Source organism: Dipodomys merriami, unplaced genomic scaffold (genome assembly GCF_024711535.1).
Source record: "Dipodomys merriami isolate MVZ:Mamm:240054 unplaced genomic scaffold, mDipMer1.0.p SCAF_106, whole genome shotgun sequence".
In the NCBI taxonomy this organism is placed as follows: domain Eukaryota; kingdom Metazoa; phylum Chordata; class Mammalia; order Rodentia; family Heteromyidae; genus Dipodomys; species Dipodomys merriami.
The window spans coordinates 1,401,584-1,416,881 of record NW_027202338.1 but is presented as its reverse complement, the minus strand read 5'-3'; the positions used below and the strand labels follow the sequence as shown (position 1 = coordinate 1,416,881).

General features: G+C 47.6%; 1 protein-coding gene across 1 annotated transcript; it reads left to right on the top strand.

Annotated features, from left to right (window-relative positions):
* Positions 1-2,532: 2,532 nt before the first annotated feature.
* On the top strand, positions 2,533-14,897 carry LOC138812917 (cytochrome P450 2G1-like). The gene is given in 9 exon segments (XM_070001185.1): positions 2,533-2,709; positions 8,394-8,555; positions 10,251-10,401; positions 11,076-11,141; positions 11,389-11,558; positions 12,815-13,019; positions 13,678-13,865; positions 13,981-14,122; positions 14,716-14,897. Coding segments are annotated over 9 exon segments (1,443 nt in total).
* Positions 14,898-15,298: the final 401 nt, after the last annotated feature.

Sequence of the window (15,298 nt, the reverse complement as noted above, 5' to 3'; positions counted from 1 at the left end):
TTTCTGATCAGTTTCTCACTTTATTTCTTGAGTCATTGCCTCCAGCAACCCTTGGATGTAACTTTTGTCTTCTATTCCTGCTTTGCTCCCATTGGGGCTCTCCCCTGCCTGGCTGCTGGCTTTTGAGGTGAGCTTGCTGTCCTGGGTGGTGGTAAACCTTGTGATTTTTCTCTGTGATTTTCTCATGGGGGTTCAGGAGACTGCTCTGCAATTTTGTTTTGGTGTGTCTGTCTTTGCTTGGTTGCTGATTCTGTATTGGTAGAGAGAGTCTGTGCCTGATCTGGGTTCTGTTGGGGGCCTATTTCCAGCTGCTGTTCTGACCTACTTAGGATTCTCAGCTCTCTGCTGTAGATTGCTGGCAATTCCCGCCTTTGGAAGGGTTGAGCAGCCTAGACTGCTTGTGTTTGCTCCTACGGGTGCTCTTGGGAAGATCAGATGCTCTGGATGCACTCTCCCAAATACTGGAGTCTACTATGGGCTCCTGATGTGTTTTTGTTTGTTTGTTTGTTTTGGGCTGGTTGTGAGCTTGAACTCTAGGTTTGGGTGCTGTCCCTCAGCTCTTCAGCTCAAGAATGGCACCCTACCCTTTGAGCCACAGCACCACTTCTGACCCTTTTTGCTTTTGTGATGCTGAGGAATCAGATCCAGGGCCTCATACATCCAAGACTATCACTCTACTGCTGAGCCGCCTTATCAGCCTGAGCTCCTGCTTACTATCAGGTGCTGGCAGCCTGTGTTGCCCAATTTCCAGCCTAGGGTATATGGGTGGAGTTTTGGTGGGGTTTGGGCTTCTCTTGTCCTGAGCCTCCAGGTCTTTTGTTGTCACAGGCGTGCTCCCCGGGGAGTGCTGTTCCCTGTCTTTCTCCCCTCTGTTGAGGCGTATGCTCAGCTTTTGACTTCAGTTGGGAGGAGTTGGTTGTGTTGTTCAGGCACCAGATCCCAAGGCCTGGTTCCAGCCCCAGCCTGGAGTGCGCTCGTTAGGCCTGTGCTGCTGTGTTATGCAGCCTGGGTTCCACAGTTCAAATTTCTTCTACTGTTGGTAGTCTTGACCCAGAGGCGCTGTTCCTGGCTTGGGCATTTAAGCTTCCTTCCAGGGGCACTCTTGCTCTGGCCTGGCCAGCGGAGTGTGCTCCAGGGGCTGGTGGAGCTCTCAAACAGTTCCCAGTTTTAGTGAGTCCTGTGGTCCGGGTGTTGGGGTAGGGAGTCTAGGTCAGGGTCTGGGGATTCCCTCCAGCTCTGGTCTCCCTTGAGGGATACACTGTTCCCTGTGGGGTACTCACCCTGGAGCTGGTTGTTTCTGTGTGTTGTAGGTCGTCAGTTGTTGTTGCAATCCGAGTTCAGTTGGGGTGGTTGCGGGCTGGGTTGGGTGGTGGTGGCTCTGTGTGATTCTTTTCTGTCTCTGCCTCTATCGAAGCTGTCGGGTCCACAGTGTCCACGCCCAGGCAGCTTCTTTGGAGGTTGTAGATATCCGGTGGGTCTGACGCCGGTGACTCAGGCGGCTTCTGCGCGGGTGATCTGCAGGCAGCCCCCTGTGCCTCAGGGACCTGGGCGGCCCCCGCCGGCTCATTGTGATCGCAGTCGGGCAGGTCCGGTGCCTCAGGCAGCTTCTGCATGGGTTATCTGCAGGCGGCCCCCTGCGTCTCTGGGGCTCCAGCAGCCCCAGCCGGGCAGTAAAGGTTGGTGGAGGGGTCTTCGCTTTTCTCTGCTCTGAAATTCTTCTTTTCCTCTCTTTCTTTTTTTGTTATTTTCCACCTCCTGCTTTTCTCTGAGTGTTGGTCTTTTTGTTGTTGTCGGTCTCTTGGGGAGATTAAGCATTGGAACTGGAGCTCTCTTTTTGGTTGGGGAGAGCTGTGGCATTTCCCTACTGCCCCGTCGCCATCTTGGTCCCCTCTCTCCCTAGATTTTTTTAAAATGTTGATCCTGGGGCTTGTATTCGGGGATTGTGCATTGTCTAATTTTTTTGCTCAAGGATAGTGCTCTACCTGTTCCACCACAGCTCCACTTCCTACTCTTTTGTAGTTTATGGAAGGGAAGAGTCTCACAGACTTTCCTGACCTGGCTGGCTTTGAACTGCAACCCCCAGATCTCAGTACAATGAGTAGCAAGGATTATGTGTGTGTGTCACTGGTCCATGGCTTTCTGATTTTCATGATCCTGTCTCTGTTATAGAGAGATTCCCAACCCATACATTCTGTCATCACCACCAATAAATCTAAGGATTTTAATTCTACTCTGCATCCCCTAAATCTCTATCTCTTTGGCCTGTCTTCAGTCTGGGGTTCCAAGTCCTGTCTCAGGCATCAGCCACACAGCTTTGAAATTCTCCACTCCCCAGCTCTGAATTCAGCCTGGAGGTCCAGCACATGTGAGTGTGCCCAGCTGTGTGTGCCCTGTCCTTCCCGGCTGGGGGTATTGCAATGTATGGGTGGGAGGGATGAGATTGAGCGATAAAGTGACACATTAAATAAATAGTAGCAAAAGCCTAAATGCACACTGCCCCAGCCATCCCTGCCTGTCGCCTCCACCGCCACCATGCTGGCCTCAGGCATGCTTCTGGTGGCCATCCTGGCCTACCTGAGCGCCATGGTGCTGATGTCTGTCTGGAACCAGAATTTCTGGAAGCTGCCACCTCCTGGCCCCACCCCACTGCCCCTCATTGGGAATTTCCTCCAGCTGGATACGGGAGACATGTACAATGCCCTTATGAAGGTACGGCCTGGCAGGGAGAAGAGTTATGCCTGGAAGATATAGAATTTGCCTCCGTTTCACCTGGCTACATTGGCAGAATATTGGTAGGTTAAACCAAACGGTTAGCCAGAGTTTGGCAGATTGATGGATGAATGCAAGCCAGGAACAACCAGATCTTTGGATGTTTCATTCCTTGCTTTTCAACATCAGATTGAGCAGGGGCACTGCTCAGTTGAGTTCATGCCTGTCATCCTAGCAATTCAGGAGCCTGAGATCTGAGGATTGCAGTTCAAAGCCAGCTGGGGCAGGAAAGTCCGTGACACTCTTATCTCCAGTGAACCTCCAAATAAGCAGAAAGTCTAGCTCTGTTTCAAGTGGTAGAGTGCCAGCCTTTAGCACAACAGCTCAGGGACAATGCCCAGACCCAAGTTCAAGTCTTAGGATGGCACACACTCAAGAAAATGACATAAGCAATATCAAGCTTGATACTCTAGTACAGTAGTACATAATGATAGGCCGTATATTTTGACCTTTCTGCCTCTGTGTGTGTGTGTGTGTGTGTGTGTGTGTGTGTGTGAGAGAGAGAGAGAGAGAGAGAGAGAGAGACAGAGAGAGAGAGAGAGAGAGAGAGAGAGAGAGAGAGAGAGAGAGAGAGAGAGAGAGAGAGAGAGAGAGAGAGAGAGAGAGTTGTCTTGGGTCTTGAATTCAGGGCCTTGGCACTATCCTTTTAGCTTTGGTTCCTATGGCTAGTAATGTACTACTTGAGCCACAGCTCCACTTCCAGCTCTTTGGTGGTTCATTAGAAATAAGAATTTCAGGGGTTTTCTTGCCCAGGCTGGCTTCGAACTGCAACCCTCAGATCTCAGCCTATTGAGTAACTAGGATTAAAGATGTGAGCCACCAGTGCTCAGCTAAATGGGCTCCTTTTATTCTTTTCTTTTTAAAGTTGGTTTAAGATTTATTAATAGTACAAGATAGGGGACAGGTCATAAGAAAAGTTCACGGCTGCATATAATACCTTTGGATCCAGAAATCTTCCGGGCTGGGTAGAAACTGTGGTTTCAAGTGTGTGTTGGGCCAAGGCCAGGTGCTGGGCTCTGAGGCTGGCCTGAGGTCTCTGGGGTTGATACTGGGCCCCATCAGGGTGGGAAGGGCAGAAACTTTGCTCCATCCATATGCACAAACTCTGCCCATCTGCTTGCTTCTGGGCCTAGGAGACAGGCTTTAGAAGAACACAGGTCTGATGGAGCTATTGATTGGAGGCTGGGGATGAGTAGGACGTGGATGTTGGCTCATGACTTCCATGAATAATTGCCTGTCTACCTTGAGCAGACTCCAAAAGGAGGGAGCATCAAGGCTTATTTGGAACATCTGTTGGCTGCTGAGGTGGGGTGGGGCCCCATTCTCCCTCTGCAAGCGAATCCTTTGTGTGTAATTTCCAGCCATAATAGGGGGAGCATGGACAGGAGCCACCAGGGCTGTGGTTCAAGTGGTAGAGCCCCGGTCTTGAGCACCAAGAGGCTCAGGATCAGCACCTTGCACCTGAGATCAAGCCCCAGGATTGGCAAAAAAGAAGGAAGGAAAGAAAGATGAAAGAAAGAAAGAACGAAAGAAAGAAAGAGAGAGAAAGAGAGAGATGGGGGATGAGGGAAGGGGAGAGGGAAGAAGGAAGAAAAAGAGGACAATCCTTTCTCTCTGGAGTTTGTTTCCTTTGGGTCTGTCCTTCGTTATATTTCTTTCTCAGCCAGGCATTAGTGGCTAACCCCTGTAATCCTAGCTATTCATGTGGCTGAGATCTGTATGGATCACAGTTCAAAGCCAGCTTGAGCATAAAAGTCTCCCCCTTCTGACCCCATGACTCTTATCTCCAAAGAACTACTAAAAAACCACAAGTAGAGCTGTGGCTCAGAGTGGTAAAGCATTAGCCTTCAGCACAAAGAGCTCAGAGACAGTGCTCATGACCTGAGTTCAAGCCCCATGACCAAATAAATAGAACACACACACACACACACACACACACACACACACACACACACACACACACACACACACTTAGTAAAAAGCGATGGAAATGCCTCAGCAAATGTCATAAAGCTGCTGGGGACTTGGCTCCTGTCAAAGGCCATAACCAGGCTTGGAGCTGCACGGTCTGATTGCGCTCAGCCATGCACACAGGCTTTGAATGAGAGCTGCTGCTTCTGCTTGGAACTCAATCTCCAGACTTGCCTTTCTCCTTCCACTGAAAATCCCTACCCAGCTTTACCCTGCAGCCTGGATCTACAAAGATAAGCTCCCTTGTATGTGCATGATCCGCCCTCCTTCACTCTCTCTCTCTGTTCACCATGCCTCACCCACAAGTTCCTACAGATGCCCCCAAAACAACATTAATTCATATGAATATCAGTTGTTCAAAGGAGCTTGAACATAGGCTTTTTTTTGTCTGTGTGCTGGTACTGAGGCTTGAGCTCAGGGCCTGGGCACTGTCCTTTAGTTTTGTCCACTCAAGCTTGGCACTCTAGCACTTGAGCCTTAAACTTCAGCTCCACTTTTGGCTTTTGAATAGTTCATTGGAGGTAAGAGTCTCATGGTCTTTCCTGCCTAGACTGGCTTTGAACCTCAATCCTCAGATCTCTGCCTCCTGAGTTGCTAGGATGACAGGTGTAAGCACTGGTGCCTGCCAGATGTCAGTTTGTGGTTTTGCATGAGAAATTCCCTTTGTGATTTCTTATGGTGTTCCCTTGTAGGGGAATGAAAAGTCACCAATCAATTCATGAACAATATAGAAGAGAGAACCCCAAAACAACAATTTAGGTTAGTTTCAGACCTTGTGTGTGAACATTTGCCAAACTGGAAGACACGTGTAATGTCAGTGTCAACACTGGGTCCAAGTGTTTTGGAACTGTGTGCTTTTCTTTGAGGTCCCTAGAGGCTGATCCATGCTCTCTCTTGTCCCTGGCATGTTTGTGCTCAGCAGCAGCCTGACTGATGTTCTTGCCAAATAGCTCAGATGAATTTTCTATATTTATCAAAGCTTTGGCAATGCTCTTCCTGATGGTAGCAACAATTTTGCAGGGCTGAGACAGACAAAAGGGACCCAACTTTCTGGGTCCCTTTAGGTGTTGGGCCAAGAGCTAAGCAAGTAACTGGGAAATCCCTGTGACAAGAACCTGTTTTCATACGTATTTCCTCTTCTTTTATGTATGGTACAACTTTGAGGGGCAAGGAAATTGGACTTTGTGTATGCGTGTGTGTGTGTGTGTGTGTGTGTGTGTGTGTGTGTGTGTGTGTGTGTGTGTGTGTGTGTGTTTGCCAGGACAGGGGCATGAATTCAGGGCCTGAGCACTGTCCCTGAGCTTTCTCACTCAAGGTTGGTGCTCTACCACTTGAGCCACAGCTCCACTTCTGCCTGGCTCCAAGAGTTTCTTGAAGAGATTATTCTTTTCCCTGTGGCTTCTTGTCAAAGTTAAGAATTGGTATCTGGACACTGGTGGCTCACACCTGTCATCCTAGCTACTCAGGAAAGTAAGATCTGAGGATCATGGTTTGAAGCCAGCCTGGGCAGAAAAGTCCCTATGAAACTCTATTCTCCAATTAATGAGCAAACCCCCCCAGTGGGCTGGAGGACTGAAGTGGTAGAACAGCAGCTGTGAATAGAAATGTCAAGCAAGAGCAGTACCCCAATCTGAGCGTGCGCATGCGTGCACACGCACACACACACACACACACACACACACACACACTACAATAGAATGGCTGCCCTACTTGATAGACAGGAAATGGAGACCCAAAAGGATAGACAGTTCCCAGTGAAGAAAAGCTCAACCTGAGAACCTACTTTGTCTTGAGTCCTAAACTCAACAAAGATACTCAGCTATCTTCCAGTCTACATGGAATTTTGAACCAGGGATGAGAAGAACTGGGGAATTCAACACAGGAAGAAAAACCAGGCACTGGTGGCTCATGCCTGTGACCCTAACTACTCAAGAGCCTGAGATCTGAGGATGGCAGTTCAAAGCCAGCCCCAGAAGGAGAGTCCCCATGAGACTCTTATCTCCAATGAACCTCCAGAAAGCCAGAAGTGGCACTGGGGCTGGTGGTAGAGCACTAGCCTTGAGCAAAAGCACTCAGAGACAGTGCCCAGGCCCCAAGTTCAATCCCCACGACTGACAATTAAAAAAAAGAATAAAAAAGCAGTAAAAGGTAATAGGAAGAAAGGAGAAGACCCCTCCCCAGAGATTTTCCCAAGGGTGAATTCAATCTATTTGTACTCAGGGGGAGATTATAAGTTACATAAATCCCCTGCCAAGGAATCTGTTCCTCTGATGGCATTATACCCAGCACACCTGAGTTTCAGGATATTTAGATTTCAGTTTAAGCTCCCAGAAACTATTTAGGAAGGACCTGAAGCCGAGGAGTGAACTTATCTCTCCGTGTGGCATGATGGATATTGAGGGGCCTTAACCATGTTTCTGGCATTCAGTGTATCTTTTCTGTTCATCCTCATGGCCTGGAAACAAATCAACACGGGAGGAAAGCTGTCCCCAGGCCCCACCCCAATTCCTTTCCTGGGGAACGTGCTGCAGGTCCGCATCGATGCCTTTTTCACTCTTTCATGAAGGTGAGTCTGTGGGCCTCCCCCCACAGGAGAGGAAGTCATGATCCCCACGGCCCGGTGCCCAGGGCGAAAGTACACATAGGGAACACACTTGGTTGGCCATCTTAGAATGTGGAAAACAATCCCAGAATCAGAAACTTCATGAGAACTTACGTTCCTTGTGCATCGGGGTACATCTCTGCGTAATGTCAGGAAGAAAAGTTGGAGGGTCAGTATCTCAAGATTCTAGAAAGTTACCCTGGGGTGTCAGTGGCTCATGCATGGGATCTTAGCTACTCAAGAAGCTGATATCTGAGGATCCTGGTTCAAAGCCATCCTGAGAAAGAAAGTCTGTGAGACTCTTATCTCCAATTCACCAGCCAAAAAAAGAAAAGCCAGAAGTAGCTCAAAGTGGTAGAGTGCTAGCTAAGAGTCAGCACCTATGCCTTGAGTTCAAGTCCTAGTACACACACACACACACACACACACACACACACACACACACGCACACACACACACAACATATACACAGAAAACATACGGTCAGAAAGTTAATGTTTTAGAGAGAAGCATGGATCTGAATTCATCTAATCCACATCCATCACTTTACAGATGATGAAACTAGAACATTCATCTTGTGTGTGTGTGTGTGTGTGTGTGTGTGTGTGTGTGTGTGTGTGTGTATGCTAGTTCTGCAGTTTGAACTCAGGGCCTGGGTAGGCACTGTTTCTAAGCTTTTGTGCTCAAGACTCGAACCACAGATCTACTTCTGGATTTTGGTGGTTCATTGGAGATCAGAGTTTCACACATTTTCCTCCCCAGGCTGGCTTTGAACCATGATCCTCAGATCTCAGTCTCCCAATTAGCTAAGATGACAGATTGGAACCACCAGCCCCTGTGGACTTTCATCTTTGGTTATCTGGATGTGGGTCCCCACCCAGCCTCTGCCCCAGGTCACAGAAGTAGACTGTGCATTAGTTCTTTCAAACTTAGGATGTATCTTTATGTTATTGCACTCCTCTGGAATCCCACTAATCTCTATCAGCTCCTTGACTGGTCCCTGTGTCCTGCTCTAATCCATCATCTCCTCCATGCCTTCCTTCCCTCCCAGCTCCAGAAGAAATATGGCAATGTGTTCACTGTGTACTTGGGTCCCCAGCCAGTGGTTATTTTATGCGGACATGATGCAGTAAAGGAGGCGCTGGTAGATCAAGCAGATGACTTCAGTGGCCATGGAGAAATAGCAACCATAGAGCAGAACTTTCACAACCATGACCAAATACCACCAAAGAAAAGTGATCACTATGTCAAAACTAGATCTCACACACACACACACACACACACACACACACACACACACACACACACGGGATGTGATAAATGATATGGGACTCCAGACTTTCACTCACAATGAGATCAAAGATGAACACAAAGGCACAATGCCTACATGCTTCTGATCATATAAAATAATACTGAATGAGCTAGGGGTCAGTGGCTTATGCCTGTCATCCTAGCTACTCAGGAGGCTGAGATCTGAGATGGGGGTTTGAAGCCAGCCTGGGCAGAAAAGTCCCCTTGAGACTGCTATCTCCAATTAACCATTCAAAAAACCGTTAAGTGTCACTGTGGCTTAAAGTGGTAATACTCTAGCCTTGAGCAAAAGAGCTCAAAGTTATTGCCCAGGCCCTGAGTTCAAGCCCTATAACCACCAAAAAAGAAAGAAAGTAAGAAAGAAGGAAAGAGAGAAAGAAAGAAAGAAAGAAAGAAAGAAAGAAAGAAAGAAAGAAAGAAAGAAAGAAAGAAAGGAAGGAAGAATGGAAGGAAAAAAGGAAGAAAGGAAGAAAGAAAAGAAAGAAATGTTCACAGTGCATTTAGTATGTTCCATGTTTTGTAAGAAGAGCAGGAATCCTTGTTTTGAGTCCTTTGAGGAAACTATCAAAATTAGGCTAATTTTGCTAACATGAAAGCTGATGGTGAGAGACAGAAGGTAATGATACATGGTGAGTGGCATTCCACTTTGATTTTTATTATTAATTGGTGTGTATGTGTGTGTGTGTGTCAGCCCTGGGGCTTGAACTCAGATCCAGTACAATGTCCCTGAGGTGGTTTTTTTTTTTTTTCGGTCATGGGGCTTGAACTCTGGGCCTGGACACTCTCTCTCAGCTCTGCAGCTCAAGGCAAGCGCTTTACCACTTGAGCCACAGCGCCACTTCCTGTCCCTGAGTTTTTTCACCTCCTCAGTAGTAAGGATTCCAGGATTGAGGCACCGGCACATGGCCCTGCAAACATTGAGTTTTATCTTACCCCGCATACACATGTGTTTTCTAGAAGCTCCAGAAGGTTCTTTTCTAGTGTTTCTCTGGCACCCGCCTGTCTGCATCCTTCCATCCTAATCAGGTTACCTTGTCTGTTCCATCTCTAATCTACCCATTGGTCCCTGTATTTTTTCTCCTCCTATCTATTACTCCATAAATCTGTCAAAAATATATTTATTAGAGATTCTTCTAATAAAGAAGAATCTTTCCAACCAACTATATATACTAACCTATCAATTATTTTTCATTCACCCATCAATATATCATTTTATCTATTCTTTTACAAGCCTCTTCATCATTCATAAATCTGTTACTCTTTCATCCATCCACCAATTTATCCATCTATCCATCCATTTCTCCATTACCCATCCATTCATCCATCCATGCACCCATCCATCCATTGCACCCACCTGCCATTCCAGTCATAAACCTTTCCATTCATCAAATTACATTTCCCAACAACTCACTAATATGGTTATTTCCACATGAGAGTTAATATTAATGTTACCCCAACACCCACTGAGTGGAAAATTGGGGGAAGTTTCCCCCAGAGCAGAATTGAGACCTTTGCTAGTCCATCTCCATCCTGACTACCACAGTGTTAACCAGAAAGCAGGGCAGGGTAGAGGGAAGATGATTCTGACATCTTGGCAGGTTTGGTTATGGCCAATGGAGAACGATGGAAGGTCCTGCGCCGTTTTTCTCTGACTGTCCTTCGAAACTTTGGGATGGGAAAGCGGAGCATTGAGGAGCGGATTCAGGAAGAGGCTGGGTACCTACTAGAGGAATTCCGGAAGACAAAAGGTATGGAGGTTGGGGGGAGCTCCCCCATGGCTGCTAGGTGATGGAGTGTCAGTGGAGGGAGAGTTCAATCATAAGAAGATGGGCCTTGTGGCAGAAAACTGAAATGGGAGAAGATGGAAACTCTCCAGATTTACTGAGATTTCCAGCCAGGTTCCAGGTTAAAAAACTAACATGTGATAATCATAGCTCATTCCTGTAACCCTAGCTCCTAGGAGGCTCACACCTTGAGAATCACGGTACAAAGCCAGTCTAGGTAGGAAAGTTTGTGAGACTCTTTGTCTCTCATTAACCACTAAAACCACAAGTGGAGCTGTGGCTCAAGTGATAGATCAGCAGACTTCACCCTGAGTTCAAGCCCAGTATCCACCAAAAACAGTCAACATGGAAGACCCTTAGAAACTACTTATCCAGAGCCCTTCATCAATGGACTCCCAAAATCTGTATGTAGAGTTTTGGTGATAAGGGTGTAGCCAGGGCTGGTTTTATACTCCCAGTTATTCTCAGCCTGCCCAGTGCTGGGTCTATACTCATGTACCACTATACCCAGCCCTCAGTGTGCTTACTGCACATCAGGAACTGAGTGAAGCCTTTTTTCATAACTCCATTACTGCGCGTGATCACCTCCAACATGAATGATTTCCACTCCCTCCCTCTCCCCTCACTCCCCCCTCCAGGCACCCCAATTGATCCCACCTTCTTCCTGAGCCGCACGGTGTCCAATGTCATCAGTTCTGTGGTCTTCCGAAACCGCTTTTTTTTTTGTCGGTCGTGGGGCTTGAACTCTGGGCCTAGGCGCTGTCCCTCAGCTCTTCAGCTCAAGGCGAGCGCTCTACCACTTGAGCTACAGCGCCACTTCCGGTTTTCTGGTGGTTTATTGGAGATAGGAGTCTCACGGTCTCTCCTGCCCGGGCTGGCTTTGAACCGCAATCCTCAGATCTCAGCCTCCTGAGTAGCTAGGATTACAGGCGTGAGCCACCAGCGCCCGGCTCGGAAACCGCTTTGACTACGAAGACAAGCAGTTCCTGAGCCTTCTGGGGATGATTAATGAGACTTTCATTGAGATGAGTGTGCCCTGCGCCCAGGTAACCATGGGGAGTCACTTTCCCTGCCCCTTCCTCGGGGTCCTCAACTCTGACATGCACCAGTGACTCATGCCTGTCATCCTAGCTACTCTCAGAAGGCTGAGATCTGAGGATCGTGGTTCAAAGCCAGCCTGGGCAGAAAAGTCCATGAGACTCTTATCTCCAATGAACCACTAGAAAATCGGAAGTGGTGCGGAGGCTCAAGCAGTAGAGTGCTCGACTTGAGCTGAAGAGTGCAAGGATAGTGCCTAGGCCCAGAGTTCAAACCCCACAACTGACAAAAAAGAAAAAAAGAAAAAAGAAAATGAGAAGTGGCATTCTGGTTCAAAGTGGTAGAGAGCTAGTCTTGAGCACAAAGAGGCTCAGGGATAGTTCCTTATGTGCATGTGGTGGACGAAAAGAGGAAGTATTTCATACAGTTCACAGTGTGTGTTTGTGTGTGTGTGTGAACACAGGCATGCACATGCATGCACCCGCCAGTACTGGGGCTTGAACTCAGGGCCTGGGTGCTATCCCTGAGCTTTTTCCTTCAAGGCTAGTGCTCTACCACTTGATCCACAGCTCCACTTCTCACTTTTTTGGTGGCTCAGTAGAGATAATCGTCTCATGGATTTTCCTGACTAGACTGGCCTTGAACCTTGACCCTCAGATCTCAGCCTCCTGAATATCTAGGATAACAGGTGCAAGCCACTAGCGCCCAGCTAGAAATTTGCATCTTTGCATTGCAACATTTTCATGATAGAGTATTAGCCTTGAGCACAGAGAGGCTCAGGGACAGAGCCCAGGCTCTGAGTTTCAGCCCCAGGGTTGACAAAAACAAAACAAAACAGAAAGGAAGTTTTAATGACACTCTGCTTTCTTCTCCCAGTTCTCTCTCTCCCCCTCTTCCCCACCCCCCCCCCACCCTGTGTCTACCTTACTATTTTTCGAATACATCAGATTCACTCCTGCTTCTGGACTTTGTTTACCCATATGTTATATTTTGGAAAACAATTGCCTTTCTGGGCACCAGTGGCTCATGCCTGTATTCTTAGGCATTCAGGAGGCTGAGATCTGAGGATCATGGTTCAAAGCCAGCCCAGGCAGGAAAGTACATAGTAGACTCATCTCCAATGAACCAACAAAATAAAATCTGGAAGTGGTGCTGTGGCTCAGGTGGTAGAGGGCTGGCCTTGAGCAAAACAGCAAATGGACAGCACCCAGTCCCTGAGTTCACCCACCAGGACTGATACACACACACACACACACACACACACACACACACACACACACACACACACACACACACACACACATACACACACACAAATCAGCCTTGTACATGGGTGGAGGAGAACCCCAACAACACAGAGACAGAAGAAGGTAATCCTATTCACGATCTCCTTCTCTCCCAGGATAAAAAGGATCCACACACAGAATTCAACCTCAGGAACTTGGTGCTTACCACCCTCAATCTCTTCTTTGCTGGCACAGAAACAGTGAGCTCGACCCTATGCTATGGAATGTTGCTCTTAATGAAATATCCTCAGGTAGAAGGTGAGCTGAGGTGACATCTCCCACTCCTTTAATAGGAAGAAAGGAAGATACCATCTTGAAAGGGCAAGATATACCAGGCACTGGTGGCTCATACCTGTCATCCTAGCTACTTAGGAGGCTGAGATCCGATGATGATGGTTCAAAGCCAGCCTGGGCAGAAAAGTCTGTGAGACTCTGATCTCAATGAACCAGCAAAAATGCTAGAAGTGAAGCTGTGGGTCAAGTGGTAGAGCTCTAGCTTTGAGTGGAATAGCTCAGGGACTGTGACCAGGCCCTGAGTTCAAGCCCCAGTACCAACACAAAAAAATAACAAAATAAAACAAACAAAGCACACAAGGCTTTTACCTTCAGAGGTGAACAATAATTTGTAATGGAGATAAAGCAATCTCTCCATCTAAGGATCTATAACTCTATGGTATTTGCAAAATCCAGACCAGCATCTGCCTTAGCTACTCTGACAGAAACACCTGCTGCCCTTTCTTGCCTTCTTTTGCTCAAGGCTAGCACTCTACCACTTGAGCCACATCACCATTTCCAGCCTTTACTGTTTATGTGGTACCCAGGGCTTCATGCAGGCTAGGCAAGCACTCTACCCCTAAGCCATATTCCCAGCCCTTTCCTGCCTTCTTTTGTGAAATGTCTTCCTGGATTCTTCCAGCTAAGGTCCAGGAAGAGATTATCCAGGTGATTGGACCACACCGGATTCCCACAGTGGATGACCGCATCAAGATGCCCTACACGGATGCTGTCATCCATGAGATCCAGAGACTGACGGACATCGTGCCCCTGGGAGTCCCCCATACCGTCGTCCGGGACACTCACTTCCGAGGCTACTTTCTGCCCAAGGTGATAGTTTTCACTGTCACCTCTTTATCTCCTCCACCCCACCCCTCTCTCTCACACACACAATGCTCCTTAATCAACACTGACTTTTTCTAAATTCCCTCCATCTTCTCACCAGGGCACAGATGTCTATCCACTACTTGCCTCCGTCCTCAGAGACCCCAAATACTTCCAACATCCAAATGACTTTTATCCTCAGCACTTCCTGGATGAACAGGGACGCTTCAAGAAGAATGATGCCTTTGTGGCCTTTTCTTCTGGTAAGTTCCCATGGTCTATGAAACTCCCCCCAATAAGGACTAGAGCCATCTCTTCAAGTCCACAACAGAATGGGATGCTAAGGGCTATGTTACAGAATCATTAAATCCTAGGATCCCAGAATCAAAAATCTGAATGACTGACTCCATGATTAGGGGAAAAAATGGTAGCTCTGGGCATGGTGGTGCATGCTTGTAATCCCAGCATTTGAATAGTTGATGCAAGAAGATCGAGAGTTCCACTTTAGAACAACAGTACGGACTGGACAAGGCCTCAACAGATTTCTTTCCATTAAGAAAAAAATTTAACACCGGTGCTGGTGGCTCCAGCCTGTCATCCTAGAGACTCAGGAGGCTGAGTCTGAGGCACACAGTTCAAAGCCAGCCCACGCAGAAAAATCCATTACACTCTTATCTCCAATAATCAACCAAAAAGCTGGAAGTGGTAGAATGCTAGTATTCTATCACTCTATTCAAGCGGTAGAATGTTAGCCTCAAAGTGTGTGTGGGGAGTTCAAGCCCCAGGACTGGGACCCAAAGATAAGAAAAAAATCCCTAGACCCTGTTCAACCCTCCCACCTCTTCTGTACCCTTAGGAAAGCGGATCTGCGTTGGGGAGTCCCTGGCCCTCATGGAACTCTTCCTCTACTTCACCTCCATCTTTCAGAACTTTTCCTTAAGCTCACTGGTGCCACCTGCTGACATTGATATCACCCCCAGAATTTCAGGCTTTGGCAACATCCCCCCAGTGTACAAGCTCTGCCTGGTGGCCCGCTGAGTGCCCCCTCCTGGGCCAATAAGAACCTTCCTGTTGCACAGGGTCCATGTCTCCTCCTTCTCCTCTTCATCCACCAATAAAGAACCTCCGCTTTGTACTGGCTCCATCTCACCTCCTCTTCCTCTTCCTCCTCTTCCTTCTGCTCGTCTTCCTCTTTTCAATATCACACTAAGAGTTGGCACTCTCCCTATTTTCCCTCAGGCTTAAGGTCAGGAAGAGTCATCTACAAACACACAGCTGGATATTTTATTCAGGAGGAGAAAACATTAAAAAAAATCTGTGCCCTGTCCAAGATTTTGTGAGTTAACACAAACTCCATACCCTTCTTGCCTTGAAGTCTGCCTACACCAAACTCTGGTACTTTTTTTTCTCTACATCTTTATGTTGTCTTTTCATTTTCC